The sequence below is a fragment of the Barbus barbus genome (genome assembly GCF_936440315.1).
Source record: "Barbus barbus genome assembly, chromosome: 18".
In the NCBI taxonomy this organism is placed as follows: Eukaryota; Metazoa; Chordata; class Actinopteri; order Cypriniformes; family Cyprinidae; genus Barbus; species Barbus barbus.
The window spans coordinates 8,693,402-8,719,161 of NC_136746.1; the positions used below are offsets into that span (position 1 = coordinate 8,693,402).

Sequence of the window (25,760 nt, forward strand, 5' to 3'; positions counted from 1 at the left end):
TGATTTCTAATGCACTAACTATAAGAACATAGACGCTGGCATTTTGGGGGTGGAATGAAGTAAGCTTTAAGACCCTCAAAGAGCCCTAAATGGCTGCTTCTATTCTTGCAACACAGAGCCTACACACTCATAAACCCTGCACTATCAGTGTCTCAAAGGGGCATTCATTTTCCTCCTACTGGTGAAGTCATCATTTGGAGTCACACCACATGCTAGACTCATGTGAGGCCGTATAGTGTGAGCTAGAACATCTTCGACTAATGTCATTGCAGGCTGAGAATCAGCCTTAAGGGAAAATCCTGATGTCGAAACAACATCCCCATTCATCCTCCAGCAGACATCACTCATCTAATTATTGTGTCTGAAACAAAAGGACACACAGCTCAAAATGAATTGCATTAAACTGAGAGTTTTCTAAAGCTGATGCCATTTTAATTATTTAAAAAGACTTTATCAACCAGTGACAAGATATTTCTCCAGTGGCTCAGCCTTATTGGTCACTGCAAATTTGGTGTTGTGAACTGAGCAAACATACTTGTGGTTACATCATGAGCCAAAATAAAGGGATGCAAGCATCAATTAACCCAGAATGTGGGTTATAAGACAAAAACAGATTAATAAAAGTATTTGTAATAAAGCATGCTGCAATAATGGAGTTTTTAATAGTCATTTCAGCTTGTTGCCATGTTTTCTTTATCTTTTTTGTTTTATCTTTTTAAAGTATACACTTGATACATTTTGTAGATTTGAGGATGAAATAACTATATATATGCTCATTTACTTAAACTAACATGATCAAGCAGTCTACTCAAAAGATGCAACAGTTCAGAAGTCAAAGCAACACAATGCAGATACAGTAACTGTCAAACTTATACTTCTATAAGGACACTGCCATCTACTGGATACTCACTTAATGTGATTTTAATTTTTAATCGTTATCATTAGTTGTTTCAATGATATAGACAGATCTTCTATATCACATTTTATATTCACCCTGAGCCAAAACTGTTTCCTAAATCAAATGTTCTACACTATGAAGCATCTCAAGAACAGGGAAGCATTTGTAAAACAGACTTAAGAAATGTATATGTGCTTTCACGACGCCATTGATGGCACACTGACATTTAAATGAATTAAGCAACAGTAGGCAGCACACATTATTTATAATTTCGTCATAATGCTTCATTTGATCATCAAACATCATCTATGCTGTAATAGAAATTCCATCCACGAGATGGCGCTTTTGGTTGACTAATGATATTGAGAAGGTGGACCTCAATATATCAATTTTTTCAAGAACAAACTTGTTGTCCAAAGTCTGTCCCCAGACCCAGTGTTACAAATTATCACTGTTTTTTTTTTTTTTTACACATTTACATGATACACAACATGTTTTCAACTAGTTTCGGTTATACACTGTACAATTAGGTCATCTTGGCTTGCATCCACTTAACTCCTGTCATTTGTATTCGCCTTTGTGAATTCAATCAGAAAAATAAAATAATGAGGTGGAGAAAAACGGGTAGTTTTATTTTCTCACAGTACAGCGTTGTTTCAAATCATCATTAATGATATAAACAAGTAAAACATGACTAAGAATTGAGACACCTGTGGTCTTTTCCGTATGGTCGTCTGCATTGCATGACTTGAGCAGGGTGCATTATTCACACTTGGTATTCACACACACACACACACACACACACACTTCATCTTTACAGCCCTGTGGGTGATGCTTGATCAGAGAGCCGAAGCAGTGGTTCCAGCAGGGCCGCTCCAGTGCCGCACTCACTCAGCCCTCTCCGCGCAATAACTGACGTGTTTTGCGCATTTCCTGGACCAGCCTTCACACACACACACACACAGTCGGGAGAAAAGGAGGCAGGTCTGCAGGAAACTGAGTACCGACGGACAAACAAGGATCCTGGAAAAAGCAAGTGAGAACGGAACCCTTGTAAACACTGGTTCTCCTGTCTGGGGCGAACCGAAAGACGCTTTTGCGGGGATAACTTTCCTCCCAATGCGCGGAGGAGACACATCCAGCGCTCCAGTCAGACGAGGGAACGGGCTGCTCACCCTGGGGAGATCCAGCATATATTTCTGGCGTATTTTGAGGTGTGGAATGCTGGTCGTATCGCTGCTGTTACACTGTAGCCGTCCTTTTTCAATCCAACTTGCATTGCTGACTGCCTAGCGGCGTTTGGACAGCTTCGAGATCACATGCAGGTTGTCCGTAGGTCATAGCAATAGATTCCCTTTCTGTCTGGACCTTCTACACTTTGCATGCAGATCCACGAGGACGAAGAAGGGCATTTACCGTTATAACATTAGGAGAAACAGTCACAAACCGGTGGACCGTGGCATACATTGGTTGAATAATTAACCAGGCGCTGAAGAGGAATATTATTACTAAAGCGCTCAAAAGTGGCCATGGTGTTTTTTAATGGTCTGCTGAAGATTAAAATCTGCGAGGCTTTGGACCTGAAGCCCACAGCCTGGTCTCTGAGACACGCCGTCGGCCCCAAGACGGGAACCTTCCTGCTGGACACGTACATCGCCCTCAACGTAGATGAATTTCGCGTGGGTCAGACCTCGACCAAGCAGAAGACCAACAGTCCCGTCTGGCACGATGAGTTTGTGACCGAGGTGCACGACGGCCGCAAGATCGAGCTGTCGGTGTTTCACGACGCGCCGATTGGCTACGACGACTTTGTAGCCAATTGCACCATTCAGTTCGAGGAATTGCTGCAAAACGGCAGCAAACACTTCGAGGACTGGGTAAAGTCTTTTTGTGGCTATTTCAGGGTGCCTCCAACCATGTTGGAAAATCCATTTAATGGCAGCTGTGATTTGGAACATGGTTAAAGAATCAATCATTAAGATGCCACCATATTCCAAAGCCAGCAGTAGGACTAACTAAACCAGTCTACTAGCTTGCACTAGCAAATGACCAGCTGGAAACTGGCTTCCATGTTCCAAAACACAGTCAACAGCTGGATTCTCCAGTCGAAACAAAAGTCGTAGGGTGGAAGGGGGGGGCTCTTAAAAGTCTTTATTGTTTATACATGCAAGTTTGCGTTTCAGTGTTTGTTAACATTTCAGCAACTACAAAAGTTAAGTCAGAGGAGGCATCACCTCCTCGCCAAATAGATGCTAGCAGGCAACCATAACAACCGTGCACAACTTTTCATTGCTATCAGTATGGAACAGTGCGTTGATACTCGAGAAAATATAACAAGTTTAATATATTTATCATATACTTAAATATCAAACAAGCTGTTTTGTCTAAAAAAATAGTTAGAAACAGTATGAAGATATTTGTATTAGTGGCTCCAAATGACAGTGTGCATTGCGCAAGACATGAACAGAGTACACACGAAAATACCTGTTCAATTTTATTGCCCTTAGTAAACAACTTAAATGTTCAAAATATGGTTACACCAAAATGAAAACACATGGATGCGCCAGCAGCAGGTGTGTGTTGTGCTTTCCTCTTTCTCTGATGCCACCTGCATCATTTCTGCAGCAAAGGCCTCAGATGAATGCTCAGATAACCCCGGTTGCATAGAGACGACGAAAGGGGTTGGCTGCCTGTCATAAATATTTCTGCAGCTACAAAGAGCCATGCAGCCATCATTAATGCAGATATATGATAATCTGATGCCAAACGGTCAGACAACGTTCATCTTTTAATCTGTTGATGTTAGGATGGTATTTGTACATCTGATATTTTTGTCAGGTCGTCTAATGTTTCTAAATTACATGATAAAAATATATTTAATATGATTGGCTAGATAAGGATTAATATAGAATTATTAGTACTTGTAGGCTATGGAAATTAGAAATATATTAATTGCAGCTACATTTTAGTGATACTAACTTGAAAACAGTCATAGTCATCTAAAATCACACCACTGTTATAATTATATGTACAACAGCCATTATAAAGTTTACATCATTTTCATGTCATTTTACACCATTTTTACATGCTTTCAAATCAGTCCTAAATCTGTATTTGATTATCACTAACAAACACAAGGACATAGCCTTGGTCATATCCTGGCTGCCCTGTCCGAATGTCTCGTGTTCAGTCGAAACAATGAATAGTAGTATAATAGAGTAATAGAATATCAATGAACAGTACACTAAGTAATCTAGTAATAGAATATCAGAGAGTGAATAGTTTGGTTGAATATCAGTATACAGCATCAGTCTCGGTCCCATTAAGGCCCCTGATATGGCAGGTGTGCAGTGTGTGACACGGCTTGGCCGCAGACTCCAAGCGACCCTGGAAATTGCTCCGCTCTTTGTAGTCTAACACAGACGGAGATGTGAATTATTGATGTTCCATCATAAGCTTCGTTGTGGTGTTGAGAATTACAGTCGCCTGCCTTTATGTTGCCATCTCAGACAGGACTGACCCCCATTATTAAAGACAGAGAGCTTTATAAATTCTCCCATGTGGATAATCTGGGCATCCTGCTCTGATATATTTACACAAGCACATGGGTTCATATACAGAGATGTTGCCTGAATTATGAGTTGAAATATTAATAAGAATATAAGCAGATGCATGCATAGATATTTATTAACATCTCATTTTGTGTGCTCCATTTCGAACAGCTCTCTATTTCTTATTAAAGCTGCAACCAATGCTTCAAGCAAATCTGTTCTCCAATTAATTTACTTCCATATATAGGCTATCTTCAGTTTGTTGACATGAAAAGTTGAGGACTTCTTAGGTAGAGCTCACAAAGTAAATCCTGTTTGCGGTTGTTAATGACAGTGCAAACAAGTAACCATGGGCTGGATACACCGGTCCTAAATTGAAACTTATGCTAGTTGGGGCTTACATGAGCACTTATCTACAGCTTACACAGTACTACACATCAGAGTTTCATAACTCTCAATGTACTTGAAAAATACCGTACATATGATATATAGGAATAAGATGGCTGATCTATTGAATTACACTGAGCTTATGTTTGGTGTGACTTAATTCCTAGACATACAGTATATGAGGATGTTGACTTTTGTGCTCATTTATATTGAGCACAAGGAAACATCATGTGATTAAAATATTACTTAGCGGCTCTTTAGCAAAAAAAATAATATCAAATTTTGTTGTATTAGTATTTATTTATCATCCTTAATTAATTTTAGATGTTGTAATTTACATAATTAAAATGTACAGTATTTTAAAATATTATTCATTACATTTCATGATTATTTAGGCACTTACTATACTGTAACTCTGTACTTTAAATTTGGGATTGTGTACTATGAATATTTTTGGCTTTTATGACAAATTGCTTGTGACTTTCCTTAAGTCACTTTGGATAAAAGTATCTACTAAAAGTCTAACTGAATATAAATGTAAATGTATGCATTATGGTAATTTGATTCATTACCAATAAGAGTTACATGAGTCAAAATATGTTTTAAACAAACTCATATTAAGGTCAAACTGAAATGCTCAGGTTTTTTTCAGCTGCTCATTGGATCATTAAAGGTAAATGTCATATTATATGATTACGCTGAGGTTTTACGACCTAGATTGGCTTTAAAAGCAAACGATGCAACCAAATTTACCAGAGAGGTATTTACAAAAAACTAGTTGCTAAGCCTCTGCTGAGAATGTCTCATTTTAAGAAAGAACATACAAACGTTTGGTGCAACCCTACCCAAGCCTTGCGTCCTCAAGCGAGCAGGATTCCTGGCAGAGCGTGTCTGTGTGTGTCATAGTGAGTATCTGTCAAGACAAGCAAGTGCCTGATAGTGTACGAAGAGAAAATGAGCATCAATCTATGGGACAGATGTGTGCAGAGGTAGGCTTTGACTGGCTCAAAGGCAGCGTTTGCGTAATTTGAAAGCTATTTGTGTGAAAGTGTGAGAAAGGTTGTAGAGGTTTGGCCAGACTGCGGGAATTACCCAGTCACCCATTTTCCCACGAACCCTTTACTTGCACACAAACATACTCACACCTATTTCAAAGGCAACTCCTCTTCGGTCATGCCTGCACTTGCAAGCTGTAGGCTTATTTTGTTCTAAAGGGCATGTCAGTGTTATGTTGTTCATCCCAGGCAGCTCATTGCGGGAGCTTTTCATCTCCATTTGCTTTAACCGAGAGCTGCATGGTGGGGCCAGTTGGAGGTGTGAAGGCCGAGGTCTGCCGGCTGTGTAAACTTCAGAATAAGTTAGAGGTTGGGCTGATTCCACACGCCCCCCATGTCTGTCTGCACTGTCCTTTATCTGCCCTCAGTAGGCTGTTAGCTGAGAACCGGCTGTTGTTCAGAACTGGTCCCAGAACCGAATGATTTTCATGATGTTCTGTTTTGTTAACAAGGTATGCATCTGCTAATTCAAACAGAACACTGGACTAAAACACTAAGACAGTGTTTCCAGCACAGCTAGTCTGCATTCAGTTGTGAAATGCACGCACCAACATGACAGAAAACAAGAGATGAGGAGTCTTTAAGTGTGCGCTTGGCTTTAGAAAAGAAACTTGATTTTAAACCGTGTCTCGGCCTGACACTTTAGAAAGTGGATGGGCTGAATCTGGCAGACATTATTTTTCCTCTTTCTCGAAGCTCCAAGTAAATTAGAGGTTAGGGAAGTAGACTGTCAAATTTAGAATGAAATTCATTTTTCCTTGAGAGAGATTAAATGATAGATGCTTTTCCTTAACCAGAAATCCTTGTTGAAAAAAACAGCATGCTGGTTAGGCATGTTTTGAAGCATGGCAGCTGGTTTAAGCTGGTCCTTAGTTGATCATAAACTGGTTTAAGATGGTCCAGAGCTGGTTATAAAATGGTCCTGAGCAGGAGCTACAGTGCGTGCATAGGTAGATCTCTTGAAGCATCTTGGAGACATTGCCACAGTTCTTCTGCATTTAGTCTGTCTTAGTTTGTTCAGTTTCTTCATGTCATTCCAGACAGACTGGATGATGATCAGATCAGATCTTTGAGGAGCACTGGCTGTTGTCAGACTCCATTTGAAAACAAAAATCTCACTGGATTATTACAATTAATGGATGGATTATTACAATTACAATTTTTAGTCCCATCTCCTATCCTGAAAAGCCTGTCTTGCAGAGATGGATTAAAATGAAAAAGAAAACCTTCCTAATAATTATGCACACCTGAATATAACAAGTTTTTCACTTCCATGCTTCATGGACGATTACAGTGGTGGCCAACATTATTAGAACACTAGTATTTTTGGTCTGATTGAATTTTTCAGTGCTACCTTTTGGACACTAGTATTTTCACCAGCTAAAAATGGTTTTAAGTAAGTTATTTCTATCTTTTGCTGTAGTGTGTCAGTAGGTCAGTAGGAAATATCAGTTTACATTTCCAAACATTAATTTTTCCATTAATTGTAATAATCCAGTGAGATTTTTGTCTGCACAAGGAGCCTGACAACAGCAAGTGCTCCTCAGAGATCTGAGGTCTTCCAGTCTGTCTGGAATGAACTCCCAAAACTTACTGCCAGATTCTGGAAGATAAATTCTTGAAAGAGTGGTACAAGAGAGAGTGGTGCTGGTCCTTCAAGAGTCACTCTCAATTTATCTGTCAATAAAGCCTATAAAAATCAGTCTTCATGTATTTCACAACACTTCAGCTTGAATCTTGCATCTTGAATATAAGGTGTTTTTCACTTCCAGCCTTCATGGACAATTATATATCACTTATAAATGATTACATACAAAATTAATAGTAGTTATTAAGATTGATGTGGTTTGGAATTGGTAAAATGTTCTTGGAAAAAAATATGATCAGAATATCAACTTGCCTAATAATTATGCACACACTGTAGTTGACCATGACCAGCTTAAACCAGCTCAGGACCAACTTAAACCAGCTGCCATGCTTTAAACATAACCAGCATGTGCTGTTTTTTTCAACAGGGCAAGCTGTGAATGCTCTGCACATCCAAGTCATTTGAGTGAATGAGTTTGGGGACTGGCTAAATATTAACATTACTATAAATTCCCTTGTTACTTGTGGTGTAACATAAAGAAAGGTAGGGAATATATATGTAACTGTCTGTAATTTTCGGAAAATCTGTGAAGTCTGCTGCGGAGCTCGCCTCAGTGCGGGATCTGCAGAAGTGTGCATCGAGGGCGCATAGCGGCTGCAAAGGGGGCATTCGCAAGCACCCATCTGAAAGCTAAAATGAGGAATGGGACACCCTATGGTCTCACATGTGGCGTCCATTATAAGTCTGCCAGAAATGCCTATAAGCATGTCTTCATTTACAAGTCACTGCATGTGATTTGTATAATTATGAAAAGTCTTGTTGCATAAAGATGCATAAAGGAAAGGCTGATTGAGTTTCATAAAACATTAGAGTAGATAATAAGCCTTTGAAGAACTACCAGTTTTACTTTTCTATTCACCATTCTCTCTCATCCATCTTTCTTTCACTCTTTGCTGTTTCCCAATGGAGCTACCACAGTGGAGAGAAACAGCATCAACATGTGTGTTAGTATTTCTGTGATTATTTAAACTAGTTGTTCAGTTATGTGCATTGCATACTTGACCAATTTAAATTTTAGAAATTTTCTAAAGCAAATTTGGTTGTAGAATGCCAGTGTCCCTCCCTTAAAGAACCTGTGTGTAAAAAAAACATTTAAGTACTCAAAAGTGACAAACGTATTAAGCTGCTGTGTACCAACACTTAACCCTACGCTTGAACAGAGATTCATTCAGTTGAAAGGTTAACCCTTCAAATTTAACACCTAAATGAGACAAATCTGTTTACTGTTGATCATTCAGAAATATGGAGGTAAGATCTTTGCACAGTGAAGTGTTAAAGGTGAAGTGTGTGGTTTTTGCACTCCCTTGTAATCTGTATATTTTGATAGAGCCGTTGAACCACAATATTACCAGTTTTCATTGTATCAAACTATGACACACTTCACCTTTTTTCTTGACTGAACACACTTCACCTTTGGTTAACATCCCGCGTATCATCCAATGGTTAACAGATGACAGTTAATTGTCGATTAGCCAAAGAATCAAGTAGAGAAGCATTCTTCTGTTTCTGCTCAATTACACATGTACCTGTTGTAATGTCAGTATAATTGAGATGCAATGGCTCACAATAAATTGGAGTGCAATTCAGCCATCAACAAGATGGAGCTCTCTTTTTCACACACTCTTTCTCTCTCTGACCTTCTCTTCCATTGTTTAATCATGACCTGTCATTATCAAAGTTTCATTATGATTTGCAGTTTTCGTTAACCGTTAACACCCCTCTTAGATATCATTATTTATCTTTATTTATTTTTCAGGCTTGTGGCAATACAGTTAGTCTCATGTTTCCTTTGGCTGCGTTGTTGAATCAGTACACCAGTCAGCAACTCCATACTGTCAACAAATGTCAACAACTAGTGTTTTACTCTACTGCAACCTGAAAGCAACCACAAATTCACTTGTGCACTCGATCATTTATTAGCTTGTTCATTCATTAGTTTGTTTCTTAGATCATTTTGTTTGCTTGTTTATTTATTCAATCATTCAATTAATCATTTGTTTACTTATTTGTTTGATCATTAATTTAATTTATTATTTAGCTTTTCATTTTTCATTTAGTTTGCTCATTTATTCATTTTAATTAATTAATTGAATAATTTGCTTGTTTGTCTATTCATTTAGTTTGTCCATGCATTCATTCATTAGTTTAACTTTTATTAGTTTGTTCATTTATTAGTTTCTTCATCCATTTTTGTTCTTTAATTTTTTATAATTTATTAGTTTGTTCATCCATTCATTTGTATGTTCATTCATTTCATTTGCTTGTTCGTTAATTTATTAGTTTGTTCATTTTTTAATTTATTCGTTTGGTTCATACATAATTTTTTTTAGTTCATTAACTCATTCCGGGTTTTTTTATTCGTTTGGTACTATTTTCATAAGTAAGGTGTACAAAGAAGTTGAACTTTCATAAGTAAGGTGATCAAAGAACATATCAAGTCATTTACATACGCAAACAAAAAAAGCTTTTTATTTAAATTTTAGTTTGCAACAATACTGTGGTTGCATGTGAAAAAAAAGCAGCAAACAACAACAACAACCTGTAAATGTGGTCCTGAAACATTTGGCCATAAATTTTCCATCAACATCGTCTTCATTGTTCTGGCACCACGGGAAAAAACCTTCTGGCATGACGAATCCAGGCTTGACATGGCTCTGCAGTTATATCACCACAAGCTTCATGAAGAAGGGTGACATGCTCATTGGGATGGCAATCATACACCTTCCACCTCCATGTAGAGAAAAATTCCTCAATTGGGTTGAGGAAAGGAGAGTATGGGGCTTCCCCCATACTCTCCTTTCCTCAACCCAATTGAGGAATTTTTCAATTCAGTAGAGGGTCATGAACCGAGGATGTGCCTGAAACCATTCCCGAACCAGCTCTGCATGGTGGAAACTGTCATTGTCCCACACGATAACATAGATGACATGTTCACCCTGACAGGCCTGCACAAGCTCATTTAGAAAAGTTATCAGGTGTTCAGTGTTGTATGATCCTATAACTGGTCCACAGCCTACCACACCATCTTCAGATATAGCTGCACACATCGAGATGTTTCCCCCATATTGTCCAGGCACTTGGATGGTTGCCCTTTGGCCAATAAGGTTACGTCCACGGCGTCTGGTTTTTGCCACCATTTTGCATCAACAAAAATATACTTGTGATGATTCACAGCAGCGTCCAGCTCAATCACCCTCTAAAATAATAATAATTTGGTTAGCTTTTTTACAAATAATAGATGACATTGTTAGTCAGTACTGTAAATTGCATGCCTTACAGTACACCAATTTATTGTGTCTTTGTGTGTCAACAGGTGTCTTTGCTGTTCTCAATAGCCTGCTTGATTTCACACAACCGTATGTCATTCCTTGCCCTAACCATTTCCACCACAGCTAACTCCTGCTGGTCAGTCAAAACACGTGGGCGACCACCACCAGGTTGTCTCCTGTTAATTCTGAGAGGACAACAGTATCCTGTCAATATTTTACGATTAGTAATAAAACTGTGAGAATTACATGTTGTTCTTCTATACAGTAATGCCATTACTGTAACAGTACTATATTGTAAAAGTAAAGTGAAGTTACTATGGCAGACTTACCGGTTTTCTTGGTGAAAAGTTCTGATGATAGAGCTGACAGTTGACCTTTGTAAGTTAGGCTGAAGTAACCTGGCAGCCTCTGCCATGGTAAGGCCTCTGTTACGTCCACCTCTCTGTTGAGGAGCACCACCACCTCTTTCTCTTGGCCCACGTCCACCTCTCTTTTGAGGAGCACCACCACCACCTCTTTCTCTTGGCCCATGTCCACCTCTCTGTTGAGGAGCACCACCACCTCTTTCTCTTGGCCCACGTCCACCTCTCTATTGAGGAGCACCACCACCTCTTTCTCTTGGACCAAGTCCACCTCTCTGTTGAGGAGCACCACCACCTCTTTCTCTTGGCCCACGTCCACCTCTCTATTGAGGAGCACCACCACCTCTTTCTCTTGGACCAAGTCCACCTCTCTGTTGAGGACCACCACCACCTCTTTCTCTTGGACCAAGTCCACCTCTCTGTTGAGGAGCACCACCACCTCTTTCTCTTGGCCCACGTCCACCTCTCTATTGAGGAGCACCACCACCTCTTTCTCTTGGACCAAGTCCACCTCTCTGTTGAGGAGCACCACCACCTCTTTCTCTTGGCCCACGTCCACCTCTCTATTGAGGAGCACCACCACCTCTTTCTCTTGGACCAAGTCCACCTCTCTGTTGAGGACCACCACCACCTCTTCGATGCAGGTTTCCTCTCTCTGCAAGTCTATCCTGATTCATGTTTGAACATTGCAGTCTCACTTATGTGGTATCTAATAATTATTGTGATCATCAGGTGAAAATAATTAGTAATTGGTCTTTCTTGACTGAAAGCTCTTGCAGTAATTTGTAACTTACAAATAATCAGAACACAATCAGACAAGTTGAAAATCTATGGACATAATAAATGATTCATTGATTAAACATTAAGATCAGTTGAATTAAATGATAGATAAATGTATTAAACTGAATGATAGATGCGAATCAAAAGTTTGATAGTAATAGCATTATGAAAGGCAGTTACTGTGAAGGAAACATTTATATAGATGAAACACTTATATTGTGTAGTGAAAAGGATATTTTGTGATTATGTGTATTGTACTAACACAATTGAAAATATGCTGAAATGTTTGAAAAATGTGCACTTTTGATGATCTGTTGTGATAGAAGTACTAAGAGTTTTGAAAATATACCAATTGCTTGTGAAAATTGCACCAAAGCAATAAAAAAAAACTGTACTTTGTTAATTCATTAGTTCATTTGTTCATTCATTTTGTTTTAGTCATTTTATTCGTTCAGTCATTTGCACATTTTGCTCATTCATTTGCTTGTTCGTTCATTCATTCATTCATTCATTCATCTGTCTGCTCATTCATATATTTGTTGGTTTGTTGATTGACTATGATACAGCTTAATCTGTGTTGTGAACTGCATAGTGTGTGAACTGTATGTAAACCTGTGGAGCGACACAGGAGCAAGTGTAAATAATATCACCACAGACATTGAAGACACTCACTGAAGGATTGGATTTCCTGAAAGGTTAACCACACAGGATGGGCTCTCAGCTCCTGGATATGAAACTCTTAACATAAATAGATAGCCTCATATTTTATTGAATGGCTCGTTGAACGGTTTTATTGAATCATGTGTTATGAAATTGCGCTTTAGTGTTAGCTTTGTCATGAAGCAGCTGGGAATCTGTGTTCTTCACTGGTTTGTTGCTGTGTGGGAAAGGGTTACTGGTGACTGGGCAGATTGTCGGTGTTGTGTGAAGCAACACAGGGAAACATTTATATTTCACTTACCTTCTAGCTTCTGACGCAGATCTGCAGAAAACAATAGTATCGTGGCTGTTTCTCAAAGCTCTTCTCACTTCCAGACACAACACACACACCCTCTACGACAACATCCATGCCCTCTGTCTTTGCCCTTAGTGTCTGTTTTAGGATGCTCTTGCTGCAGGAAATAGCAGCTAATAATCTGAGACTGCTTTTTATAACATGCAGACATAACTGTAGGTTATTCAACTAAATATTAGAAGGAATGATCATGCGTGTGATTTTAATTGCCACGGATATTATACCAAGGAAGTTGCTAGACCCTTTAATACCACTGTGCCCCCCAGTACGATATTACTGATAAATGTGTCAATGAAGATTACTGTATTCCGATAATTCTACTAATAATATTTTAGCAGTCAAGTTGTTTGTCTATTCTGTTAGCTGTTTAGTATCAGAACTAGCGATGCCAGATCAAAGGCTTTAGATATACTGTACAAAGATCATATAACTTATGAATGGGAGAGAAATTTCACAGGGCTAGCCTGAAAAATAAGCTTTTATGTGAAAGTAGTTGTTAGATTTCATTGGCCAGATCTCTTCATTAGATCTCTTTGGCCAGATTCGTGAATACATCACTCTTTGATCTAATCAGGTCAAACAGGTGTGCAAAAAGGTGTGAAATTGTTCGTGATTCAAATTGATTCATTTAATTCATGCACTGAACCATTTGCAGCGAATTCTCACCTCGAAGTAGAGACAGGATATTTTGTAGAATAGAAAACAAAAAGAGTTCTGGATAAGGTGGATATTTTACTACAATTTATTGTAGGAAACAAAATGTGCCGAAGTCTGCAGTCGTTGGTAATAATCGCCACTGCGATTATTCTTAACAAATGAAAATGTACAAATGTGAAACTGCTATCATAAAACTGAAATGTCCTCTTCTGAATGAGCCACATTTGGAGCTGTTGTAAAATAGCTGATATATAGATCAGTTCAGATTCTGGTTGTAGGGCTGCATTGTATCTGAGCCTTTGTCTCATGCTGGTGTTGTGTGTAGATCACACAGGAGTGCTCTGGTATTTATATCCTTAAAATGCCACTGCACTAAGGCCACGATTGACAGACATGACCAATATAAAAGCTGTCTGGATTGACAGGACCCTTTCTTAGCTTGACCTCGTTTCCCCGCGGGGCCCGACAGAGGAGCGGACAGTAGTATCCTCCCGGTGGCCCTGGAGGAAACAAGGGCCGGGGTACTGCCGGGCCGGAGCTAAAAATACCGGCGGTGCCTTTGAGTCACACGGTAGCCTGGGCTTCCTGTTTTCCCTCTCCCATGTTTACTTCCCAGAGAGATAGAGGGGGACAGAGAGGAGGCGGTGGGGTGAGACTGGGGGACCTGATGCCTTCACTGATATCAAGACACATGTGATCACTTAATGATTCTGATTCCCACAGAATGGGGAATGTGTGGCTGAAGGTATTACAGCATTATAGGTAACAAACATTGCAGTAAAAACTGCTATTAAGGATACAATCTGTTTTGCTAACCAGCTAACCACAAACCTTAAGCCCAAAGAATACTTAAGTTTTGATGTGAGCACTGAGCATGTGCTTATAGACGAACGCATAGACTTTCAAAGTGTCCTCCATTTGATAGCTTTTGCAAACACAGGTATTTGATGTACACGTATTAGAAAGTTTATTCTTGTCCATTGTCTGCGCTATTTCTCTCCAGAAGTTAGTGATAAAGCAAAAACAAATTATTTGTAAATGCTTAAACTGGTGCTGTCAAATGATTAATCACGATTAAAGATTTGTTTACATAATATATGAGTGTGTACAGTGTGTATTTATTATGTATATATAAAAGCAAACACATGCAAGTATATATTTAAGAAAAATATGTTATGCTTATATATAAAATATGTTTATATATAATATAAAATATAACAATATAAATGTATGTACATGTAAATATTTTCAAAATATATACTGTATGTGTGTATTTATATATACATAATGAATAAACACAGTACACATACATATATTATGTAAACAAAAACTTTTATTTTGGATGCGATTAATCACAATTAATCATATAATCTTAACCTCCTGAGACATGCTCTAATCAGTGCCGGGGCCTGTACCATGAAGCCGGATTAACTGGCTAGCCAGGTAAGTTTCAGTTTAGTTTGCACCAATCCTGGGGTTTGAAAGTGGCTTGGCTTTTTAGCTGCAGTTGACAAAGAAAGATGATGATCAGCATCATGGTACCAACAAAGCCAGATTGGAATGGTTTGGTTTTGTCAACTCGAAACTAATCCTGTAACTCTGAATTTGTTCATCTACCATCATGGTACAGGCCCCTGGCATCTATTTGTGCAGTGTCTCCAGTAGTGTGATGTTGTTGTTGTTGTTCTGTTTCTTCAGTTTCAAGGCAGACTGTACAGTATGTGCATATATGCTGATGATTAAATGTACATCATGCAAACTGTAGGTTTACCTATAGCGTACGGTGAAGAGATTACGTAATCAGATTCCAAAAATTAGGTACTCCTAATTAGATTATATTACATTTTAAAATGCTCATAATCAGATTACAGTTACTTTTTATGGATTACATGATTGCATATTATTCACACAATGGCAGCAAATTATTCATAATTTATTGTTTTCCCCTAATTCTTCTTTTTCTCTTTTAAAGTTCACCAGTTTAAAGTTATTGTAAGATTTTACAATGCATTTTCGCAGAGGGGAGCAAAGTAGCCAATCACAGACATGTTTGTTGATTTCTACAATGCAATGGCCAATCAGAGGTGTTTAGTTTGGAATCCACACACTCACCACTTTTTGTCCAGCGCCGATTTCTTTCATGCTCGTAACTTCAGAAAGGTTTCATTGTGTGGTCACATTCATTGGTTAAAATGGAATTTGGTAAGATCGTGATGAATGAGTGACAGTTTTTAATACATTTAAAGGGAGCGCTCTTTGCATGCTGTATATGATAATATAGGCTATGCAGAATTTAAATAAAACTTGTTTTTCATGCTTGACAAGCACGTACGACACAGAGATAGCTAACTTCTACACTATATAGATTAAGATATTAATTTCAGAAGCACAGTGTGATGTGATTCTGCAACCGAGCCTGGTCCAAATGCAGGATTTAAGTAAGGAAACGGTTATTAATTATTTGTATTTGCTGCCATGCCAAATCATGCACCTACTTGCTTTTCTGTGTAATTTAAGTGTTAGTGAATTATTGTAAAGTGTTACCCAAATAATGCATTTTGTGTGTTTACTTGAAAGCAACCGCAACGTTTTCTCAAGTTCACATTCCTTAAATAACAAAATAACTAAAAGTCCCTACAGACTAAAAACGAAGAAAAAAGGGAATGTTTAAGAAAAGTACGTTTGTTAATGTGTGTGTAGTTTCTACATTGGTCAATGTGTAAGGGCAGCATCTAATTGAAACAGATGAATGAGAGGTGGTAGGTCATATAGTGGTCTCAAAAGCATGACTCGAGTTTACAATCATGTGATGTCTGACTTCGTTTGCTCTTTAAGTAAATTCACGCTAATGTAATAGTGTCTTGAAGGGATGCAGTGTAAGAATGACCATTGATGCTTGACGCTTTTTCAGCAGTCAAAGTGTGCTGTTTGAACAGTAATGAAGAGTCACAGGAGAGATGGAGAGACAGAATGCACACCAGGAATGCTTTAAGTGTAGGTCTCTGATTTGAAATAGTGCTATCACCACTTGAAATACAGTGTTGGGAGTAAGGCGTTACAAAAGTAATGCATTACAGTAACAAATTACTTTTTTCTGTAACCCAGTAGTGTAAGGCATTACTAATCAATTTTCAGTAATATTTTACTCGGTACATGTTCAGTGTTCAACACACTTTTAGCCCCAATTTATTTTTTTTAATTTAAAGTCGGGCTCCTACTTTTTTATGTCCCTAGGGCCGGGCTTCGAGCCAATATTCACGTCATACTTCAGACGCGGGCCGGTCCTCTGGACTGTTGATTCTCCTTATCTTTATATTTTAGACATCCATCAATTATTGATGGAAAAAAAATTGCTGCTGCGACTGTCAAGAGAGGCTCAACGGTGTTTAGTGTCCCGCAGCAGCAGCGAGCCGTCAGCGCAGCAGAAGAGTTCTGCATTCAAATACACACAATAAAGAAAAAGCCCCAGCAAAAGTAATTACCATGAATGTGTCCGGGGGAAATAGTAAGGATTCGCCATCTCCTGGTTAGACGCGCCTTTAGAGAGAAGTGCAACTTCACGGATAACGATTATATTAAATAGTTTTTGTTTTTCGTTTTTATTTATTTTCTTAAGTAGTAATTTAAAGCTTTCTATAGATATATTTATCATGCATGTATTCGCTGTTTCAGTTCATTTTTGTGAAGCGCTCCTGTTCAAGATAAAAGCACGATGTTTTGTTGATATTGTGAGTGCACACAAATAAAAGTAGACCCTTTACAGTTAGGAATGATGTATTACTCTTACCTTTATGAGCAAAAATTATGGCGTAAGTTGTTTCCATTGAAAAAAAAACTGCAATTGATTGCGCTGGCGCATCCATGTCCTGCGCTTTAGCTTCCACTCTCCGCACAAACTACTGATGTAGTGCACATTTATCTAGGTTTAACATTTAAACATTGTTATATGCTTGAACTGTTTTAGTATATCTATAGATTTTATTTTAGGCAAGTCATGATGATTTGAGAAGGCTAAATTGATCAAACATGGCTATGATCAGCCTGCCGGTCTGCCGCTTGGTCGTTACTTTAAGAAAGAAAAAACTTATTTAATGAACAACAAATGCTCCAAACGTTTTTTCTATATTCTATATTTCTTAATAAAAAAGCCGGAACGAAATATAAACACTTTGCCATTAGGGCAGGGCTCTAGTACATTTTGTCATTTTAGAATGTTAAGTTCTACTTCTGTAGATATTTTGGTGAAAGTAACTCAAAAGTAATACAGGACTCATGTAACACATTACAATTCTGAGACAGTAATATTGTAACGTAAGGGATTACTTTTAAATAACAGTAACAAGTAATCTGTAATATATTACAGTTTGGAAGTAACTTGCGCAACACTGTTGAAATATCAGCTAATGCGCATACCAAAGCTTTTAAACATGTTAACACACGCACACACTGGCACACAAACCTTGTACAACAGTAAACATTCTTGTGTAGAAAATGGCCTGCTGTAGAGAGGTAAATTAGGTTTCTAGGTGAATCTTACCAAAACATCCAGGCCATATTTAACACCAAAATATTAATAAAAATGTAGCATTAATAAAATGAACTTCCTATAAGATTTTTTTTTTTTATCATTGGGACATTATTTTCATGACATTTTAGTTTTTGTACAAGAAACAAACATTTTAATATATATATATATATAGTATATTAAACACAACTACATACACTAGCATAGCATTTTGAAATTGTAATTTTATTTTTAGTATAATTTGTTCATTATGTTCATTATAATTATGTTAAATAATATGTTTGTATTTTTTGTGTGTTATGTTAATGAGGGATTAAAAATGCTTAAATAGTTCACCCAAAAATATAAAAAAAAAATGCTGAAAATATATTCACCTTGAGGTCATCCATGATGTAGATGAGTTTGTTTCTTCATCTGAACAGATTTGGAAAAATTTAGCGTTACATCACTTGCTCACCAATGGATCCTCAGCAGTGAATGGGTGCCGTCAGAATGAGAGTCCAAACAGCTGATGAAAACATCACAACTAATCCACAGCACTCGAGTCCATCAATAACATCTTGCAAAGTGAAAAGCTGCATGTTTGTAAGAAACAAAACCATCAGTAAGGCATTTTAACTTTAAACTGTTGCTTCTGGCCAAAATATCCATAATCCATAACAATGCTTCCTTCTGTGGAAAACGTGCATCCCCTGTTGTCCTCTCACATCAAAATCAACAGATATATATGTTTAGAACTGTTTTGGACTGTTTCCTCTTGTAATTGATGCTTAATCTGTTTCTATTTCTCTCCTGATTCAGACAAGATTACTTTTTTAATGGAGGACGTGTTATTATGGATTATGAACTAGCCAGGGGCCTGTACCGTGATGGTAGATGAACAAATTCAGAGTTACAGGATTAGTTTCGAGTTGACAAAACCAAACCATTCCAGTCCGGCTTTGTTGGTACCATGATGCTGATCATCAACTTTCTTGACTGTCAACTCAGGCTTTGATCCTGAGTTTGTGGAGCACGTGCACATGAATGTGTGACATCACTGGCGAACAGCCAATCACGAGCCTTGGTTGACGTCATGACCAGGAAGCTTAAAAGCACATGCGGCAGAGCCGGCGTCAGCTTCTAGGAATGAAGCAAGCGCTGGCAGGGATGCCGGAAGTGTGGCATCGAGACATAGCGTCTCGTTCCCTTCGGGGAACCATGGTTACATGTGTAACCTGAGACGTTCCCAAATTACTTATGGTTTAATAGCTAACAGAAAAAAGTAATATAATATAAAAAACATATTAAGAAATAGACAGAAAGGAGTCAAAAAATAAATAAATATAAAGAAAAAAGAAAAAGAGCGGGCACACAAATAAAGATACAAGCATATTAAGGAAAAATATTAAACATTACACAAGTTCTAGATGTTTTATAGCTTTCTTGTTAACAGACATTAAAATTGTATTTAAATATAACTTCAGTTCTTGTTTGAAGATGTTAAAGTGGGGTTTACATTTAGTATATTTACATTTATGGACATAAAACTTTCCAATAAATAACAGGAGGTTTATATGTAGTTGGAAATATACAGACTCGAACATGTAAGGTCACGTAGTCATTTTTAAAGAGTTATCTATTGATTCTAAAGCTTATTTATATTATATACGATCTGTATATATTAACATTCATTTAAAATAAATGATTTATAATAACTGTTAAACTAAAATTGCTTGTGTGTAATGAATTAATAGTAATATAAATCATATAATTATATAAATCCTGTAAAATAACTAAAGTAATTATAATTAAAGCCAGACAATTTTTTTTTAGTACTAGTGACCATTAATTTGGAGCAAGAGAAACTTGACTTTTTTCTGTGTCAGACACGTGTCACTTTGCTCACATCTGATTGGTCCAATTTCAGTTTGAGATCTAACTCAGAATATAACCTGTCCCAGAGCAGGTTAGCCGTGGAGTGCAAGTTACTATGGCAATGAACGCAGCTAAAAGCCGAGCCACTTTCATGGTACCAAAAACCCAGGATTGGTGCAAACTAAACTGAAACTTGGTGCGTTTCCCAAAAGCAACCATGGTCGCAAGTTCCGTCGTTACCAATAGAGTTCAATGGAATTTACAACCATAGTTAGCTAACGATGCTTTTTGGAAATGCATCCCTGGCTAGCCAGCTAATCTGACTTCATGGTACAGGCCGCAGATCTTGACAAATTAGTTTTTTACAAACATACAGTGTTACTTCACAAAATGTTAATTGATGGACTGGAGTGGTGTGGAATACTTGTGGATTATTGTGATGTTTTTAGCAGCTCTATTCTGATGGCACCCATTCACTGCAGAGGATCCATTGGTGAGCAAGTGATATAATGCTAAATTCTTCTGAAACAAACTCATCTACATCTGGAATGGCATGAGACTGAGTAAATAATCAATTCTAAACAATTCTAAAAGGTTTAAATCTTTTGATTTATAAGGTGAAATATGATCCAGGCATCCTTAACCATCATACTGTCACCAATCACCAAAGGTTTAGTTAGAATAGTTTGCGAGAATGCAAAAGAGTGCGTATAAAAATGACGAGGCTCACAGGGAGTATTACTGAAGCATTATATGTTGTAGAATAAAACCTGAAAGTATGAAAGTCTGTATGTGAAATACATGTTTATATTACGTGAAAGTCTATAATTAACCTTATTTCAGGCATTTAACCAAAAACTTATTTAAAAAAAATCAATTGAAATCAGGACAATGGAACAGAAGTTGTTACGGGGCTGACGAGACATGAGACGTGCGGATCCATTTGCAAAGCTTTATTACCAAACATGGTCAGAAAACAGGCAGGGTCAGACAGTGGCAAACAGGTATGGCAAGGGCAAGACAGAGCAATCCGTGGAGCAAGCGTGGGTCGACGATCAGCGAACAGTATCCAAAGGGGCAAGGCAGAGAGATAATCCAGAGACGAGAGCAATAGTCCAAACGAGGTGCAAACACAGTCCAAACGGCAAGGCAAAGGGGTAAATACAGGAGACAAAGGCAGGGTCAGACACGGCAGGAAAACAAGGCAAGACTAAGGCTAAGACAATGGCTCTGTAAAGTGCTATCGCTAGGTGAGAGATAGATGCAAACGATACTCGGCCCAGAGCAAGAGGAAGTCCCAGGTTAAATAGTGAGTGCGTGATTGTGAAATGAGCATCAGATGTGTGTGATGAGTGAATGGTGACAGCTGTGATCTGTGCAATGCATTGTGGGAACTGTAGTCCAGTGTGCTGTGTAGTGTGAGAGTCAATGTGGTGAACGGGTGACCTCTGGTGGTGGTAAACCAGGAGAGCATGGACCAGATTCGTGACAGAAGTGTTCAAATTAGTGCTGTCAAACGATTAATCGCATCCAAAATAAAAGTTTTTGTTTACATAATATATGTGTGTGTACTGTGCATATTTATTATGTATATACAAATATACACACATACAATATATATATATAAATAATTACATATATTTACATGTAAATATTTATATTCATAAAATAAATATATTTAATATATAAAAATATATTTTTCTTAAATATATACATGTATGTGTATTTATATATGCATAATAAATATACACAATACACACACATATATTATGTAAACAAAAACTTTTATTTTGGATGCGATTAATCGTTTGACAGCACTAGTTAATATGCTAAGTGTTTCAAGATTTTGGCCTACAAATATATGTCATAGTATTAATATAGCATACAGTGTTTAAAAAGTAAATATTAGTAGTAATTTGTTGCTTGCAAATAATGTTCTGTTGCAATTTTTGGCTACATGGGTTGTCAATGGATTGCTATTTATCATTTTCTTTTTGTGCAGTATTTATTTTAGTTTCTACAGTTTGCAGACAGCATGCATACAGTCAAACGTTTTATCTCGGTGGGAAGGACTGGCACAACTGCAACTGAACAATTTTTGTTGGCACCTGTACAAATTTCAGTGTCCATCTGTTAGCTATAGTGCACAGATCTGAGCACGGCCCAGTGGAAATAGAAAATTCATAATGCTCATTAGCAAATATGAGGATTTTTGAAAGTGGTACAGGAAGCAACCCAACAACACAGCACTTATACGGCCTTCACATCCTCTTGGGAAAATCTCATTCTTGTGATGTGCTTTCAAGCGATTTTAGTTGGAATAAAATTAATTTGTTGGGCAATGACATATCCACTTACTGACAAAGACAGGAAGCTTTTGTAGCCCTAATGCAACAAAATGAAGAGCAAAAGATGTGCATTAGGTGTATAATCAATGCTTTATCTGGGTGGTTTATCATTTTAGTATATGGGAAATATTAGTAGTTTTGTCATACAATCTTGTCTTTTCATTCAACTGCTAAATATGTACATATGCAAGCTTTTTTTAGAGCTTAACAGTACATATTTCATTTAGAGTCTCAGGGCTCGAAGAATATTGTGGCGGTGTTCATTTGCGTTCATCTCATTATTATGATTATTCATGTTTTGACAGCATTAAACCAGTTTATTACCCAACAGAAACACAAATATTTCAGCCGTCTTTATGATCGATGCTAAATGCCCTGAAACAAACGCTGTGGACATTTAGCTGCCGTGTAAATACATTTCGTATTTAGAAACTTGAAAGTGAAAATATTTAGTTATCGCAGATATATTATTTCTCTCTGTCCAGGTTTATGTGTGTGTCTGTGTTTCGGTGGAGTCTCAATTAGCTTGAGGGATCTGGTCTGTGTCACCCTTCACATGAGCACACACTCCGCGAGCGGCTAAACACACTGTCATCTGAGAGATAAAACACAACATGGCCCTGTGTTCTGCCCAGACAGCTGTCCTCACTCACCTGTGCTTTCTTTCTCTCTTTTCATCTTACATTTTCTTATTTGCCAGTTCTTTGGCTGTGCTGTACATATACAGTTTTTTTATATGTATACTTAATCTTTAAGTGTGATATTTTTGATTATGCAGGCTTGCTGGAGGGAAGAGATCAGGTCAGGTACACGCTCAGAGGTTGCGTGTCTAGGGTCAAGGCCAAAGTGACCACTCCTCCAGCTGTCTCTTTATCAATGATTGACAGAGATGAAATAAACATCCTCTTTTTTTCCTATTTTGTCCATTATCCGCACACATGTGCAGACACACAAACAGAGTACTCTAACCGTTTTGAAAAAGAAGTGTTCTTCACTCTATTAAAATATACGCTTTTAGTGTACTTCAAATCTTTAAAAAAAAACCTGCAGGCTTATTTTAAGGTCCAGTTCTCACTATTAAAAACCATTAACTAATATTTTTGCCTCAGTAAACTCCTAATTTGCTGCTTATTAATAGTTAGTAAGGTAGTTGATAAGTTTAGGTATTGGTAGGATTAGGGATGTAGAATATGATCATGCAGAATATGTGCTTTATAAGTACTAATAAACAGCCAATATGTTATTAATAGGCATGCTAATAAGCAACTAGTTAATTGTGAGAATTGGTCCTTATACTATGTCACACGTTTTCAGTGATGAAGAGACAACGTACAATTTCCAGATACTAACTAAGAAAGTTGAATTGCCTGGACATTGCTCTTTTTGTGTTCAACTGTTCCAGTCGATGCTTCATATTTTTACCGTAGATGTTGGCATTCATTAGTATAGCACTACATAATGCATACATACACTATTAAATAAAAAATTGGTAACACTTTATTTTAGGGTCTTTTAACTAGTTATTAGCATGCATATTACTAGAATATTAGCTATATATTAGTACTAATTAAGCACATATTAATGCCTCATTCTACATGACCTTATTCAACATCCCTAATCCTACCCAATACCTAAATTAACAACTACCGTACTAACTATTAAAGGGGTCATATGATGAAGTTTTCCTTTCTCTTTGGAGTGTTACTAGCTGATTGTGCATAGATAAGGTCCCTGAAGTTGCAAAGCCTAAAGTCTCAAAACCAAAGACATATTCTTTATCAAAGTTAAGATTCTGCCACGCCCCCCTAGAACTGTTCACTGAAGGGTTCTTTGTGGAACCTGAAACGGAGAACCCTTTTGGGACTTTTATTTTTTAGAGTGTATTGATTTAAAACTTCTTTTCTGATTTCTTATATAGCTCTCCTGGTTCTCAGAAAGTCCACGCTTGCTTCTTATTTATGAGCAAGCCTGTAATTCTTTGACCTGCAGATGTCCCATTTTCTCAGACTGATCTAAATGCAAATATTTACTTCCACACCTTTGCGTACATGTGTGCACATAGACACATATGTGGAAAAATGTCCACTCATTATTTCCAAACTTAAACATTTACTCACTCTCCTTTGCTGCTGCAGCTAGAGCTGCTATATTTGGCATGTCGTCGCACCTGCAAGAGTGAGAGCATTCAGAGATCAGCTTGAGCGTGACATCACAGGAAGTGGGAGGAAGGGAGAAGGTCACAAGGTTATTTGGGATAACAAACATGTCACTATAGCAAGCATTCGACAGCAGATCCTTACCGCATAGCGACTCGTCTCTCCCACAGGCCCTCAGCGGGGAAACACTTCATTTCATAAAAACACATCTGTGCTCTCAGTGCCGGTGTCTGCTCAAATGTTCTGTATTAAATGTAAATGTGTTAAAATAGAGCAATCTGAGTGTCTTGACCCTAGACTAGTAAATCAGTGCATGAATGTTCTGGAAAGCCTCCAGTGTGGATTTGATAAAATCCTAATTCATTCATCCTCCATCATGCAGGGAGTGAAGAAACCCCACATGCAGCAGCCCCGGGGCTTACAAAGACACAGTATGCTTGAAAAATTTAAGTTTGATTTGAATATTCATCAATTCTGCAAACAGCTTTGGGTGGTTGATATGAAGTACTTTTGGGAAACTCAAATGACATTTATATACTCCACTTAAAAGTAATTTAAGCATTTTGATGATTGGAATTTTATGTATGCAGTTTTTATGTTCTCATATTAAATGAGAAACCAGGGAATTGAATGTTTTTACTTTTAATTAATTTGTCACAACACAGAATTATTCAAAATAGTAGTGAAGACAAAGAGATTATTAAGTAAGATTATTCAAAATCTTGAATGTTGATTAATAAAAATAAAAGCTTGTATGCATCATATACCCTCGTACCAGAGTAAAAAGATTGATTCATTCATTCAGTTACCAGGCGCAAATGACTTACAAATAGGGCTTTGTAATTTAGCAACATTTAATTAGCAAAATAAAACTAAATAAACTAAAAATATATTTATTTAGATACAGTAGCTAGCTGGTTAGTTGTTAATTAGTTAGTTTTTCTGTTTGATATTGATGATATCCAATATCTTGATAGTTTTTTTTTTTTACTTTACTCTTTAGTTAAAAGAGAGTTTTTTGAGTGACTTTTCACTCAAGGAGCAGGTGCTAATAGGCAGGCTTATAGGCACTTAATTGTCTTTAGTTCATGGCTATATAAAAAATGCATTGAAATCATTACCATTTTTTTTCAGAAATTAATGTTTTATTCTGTAAAGAGGCATTAGATTACCCAAAAGTGACAGTGATGTTGCAAAATATTTCTATTTCATATACTGCTCATTTGAACTTTCTATTCATCAAAGAATCCTT

The 25,760-nt window shown here is 37.4% G+C and overlaps 1 protein-coding gene across 1 annotated transcript in view; it reads left to right on the forward strand.

Moving 5' to 3' along the window:
• The first annotated feature begins 1,516 nt into the window (after positions 1-1,516).
• The window catches only part of LOC306884033 (protein kinase C epsilon type), a 114,160-nt gene continuing 89,916 nt past the window's right edge, over positions 1,517-25,760 (forward strand). The window contains exon 1 of the mRNA XM_079439649.1: positions 1,517-2,775. Within this exon, the coding sequence (XP_079295775.1) occupies positions 2,428-2,775 (348 nt within the window). The 5' untranslated portion in view covers positions 1,517-2,427. The remainder of the gene's footprint in view (positions 2,776-25,760) is intronic.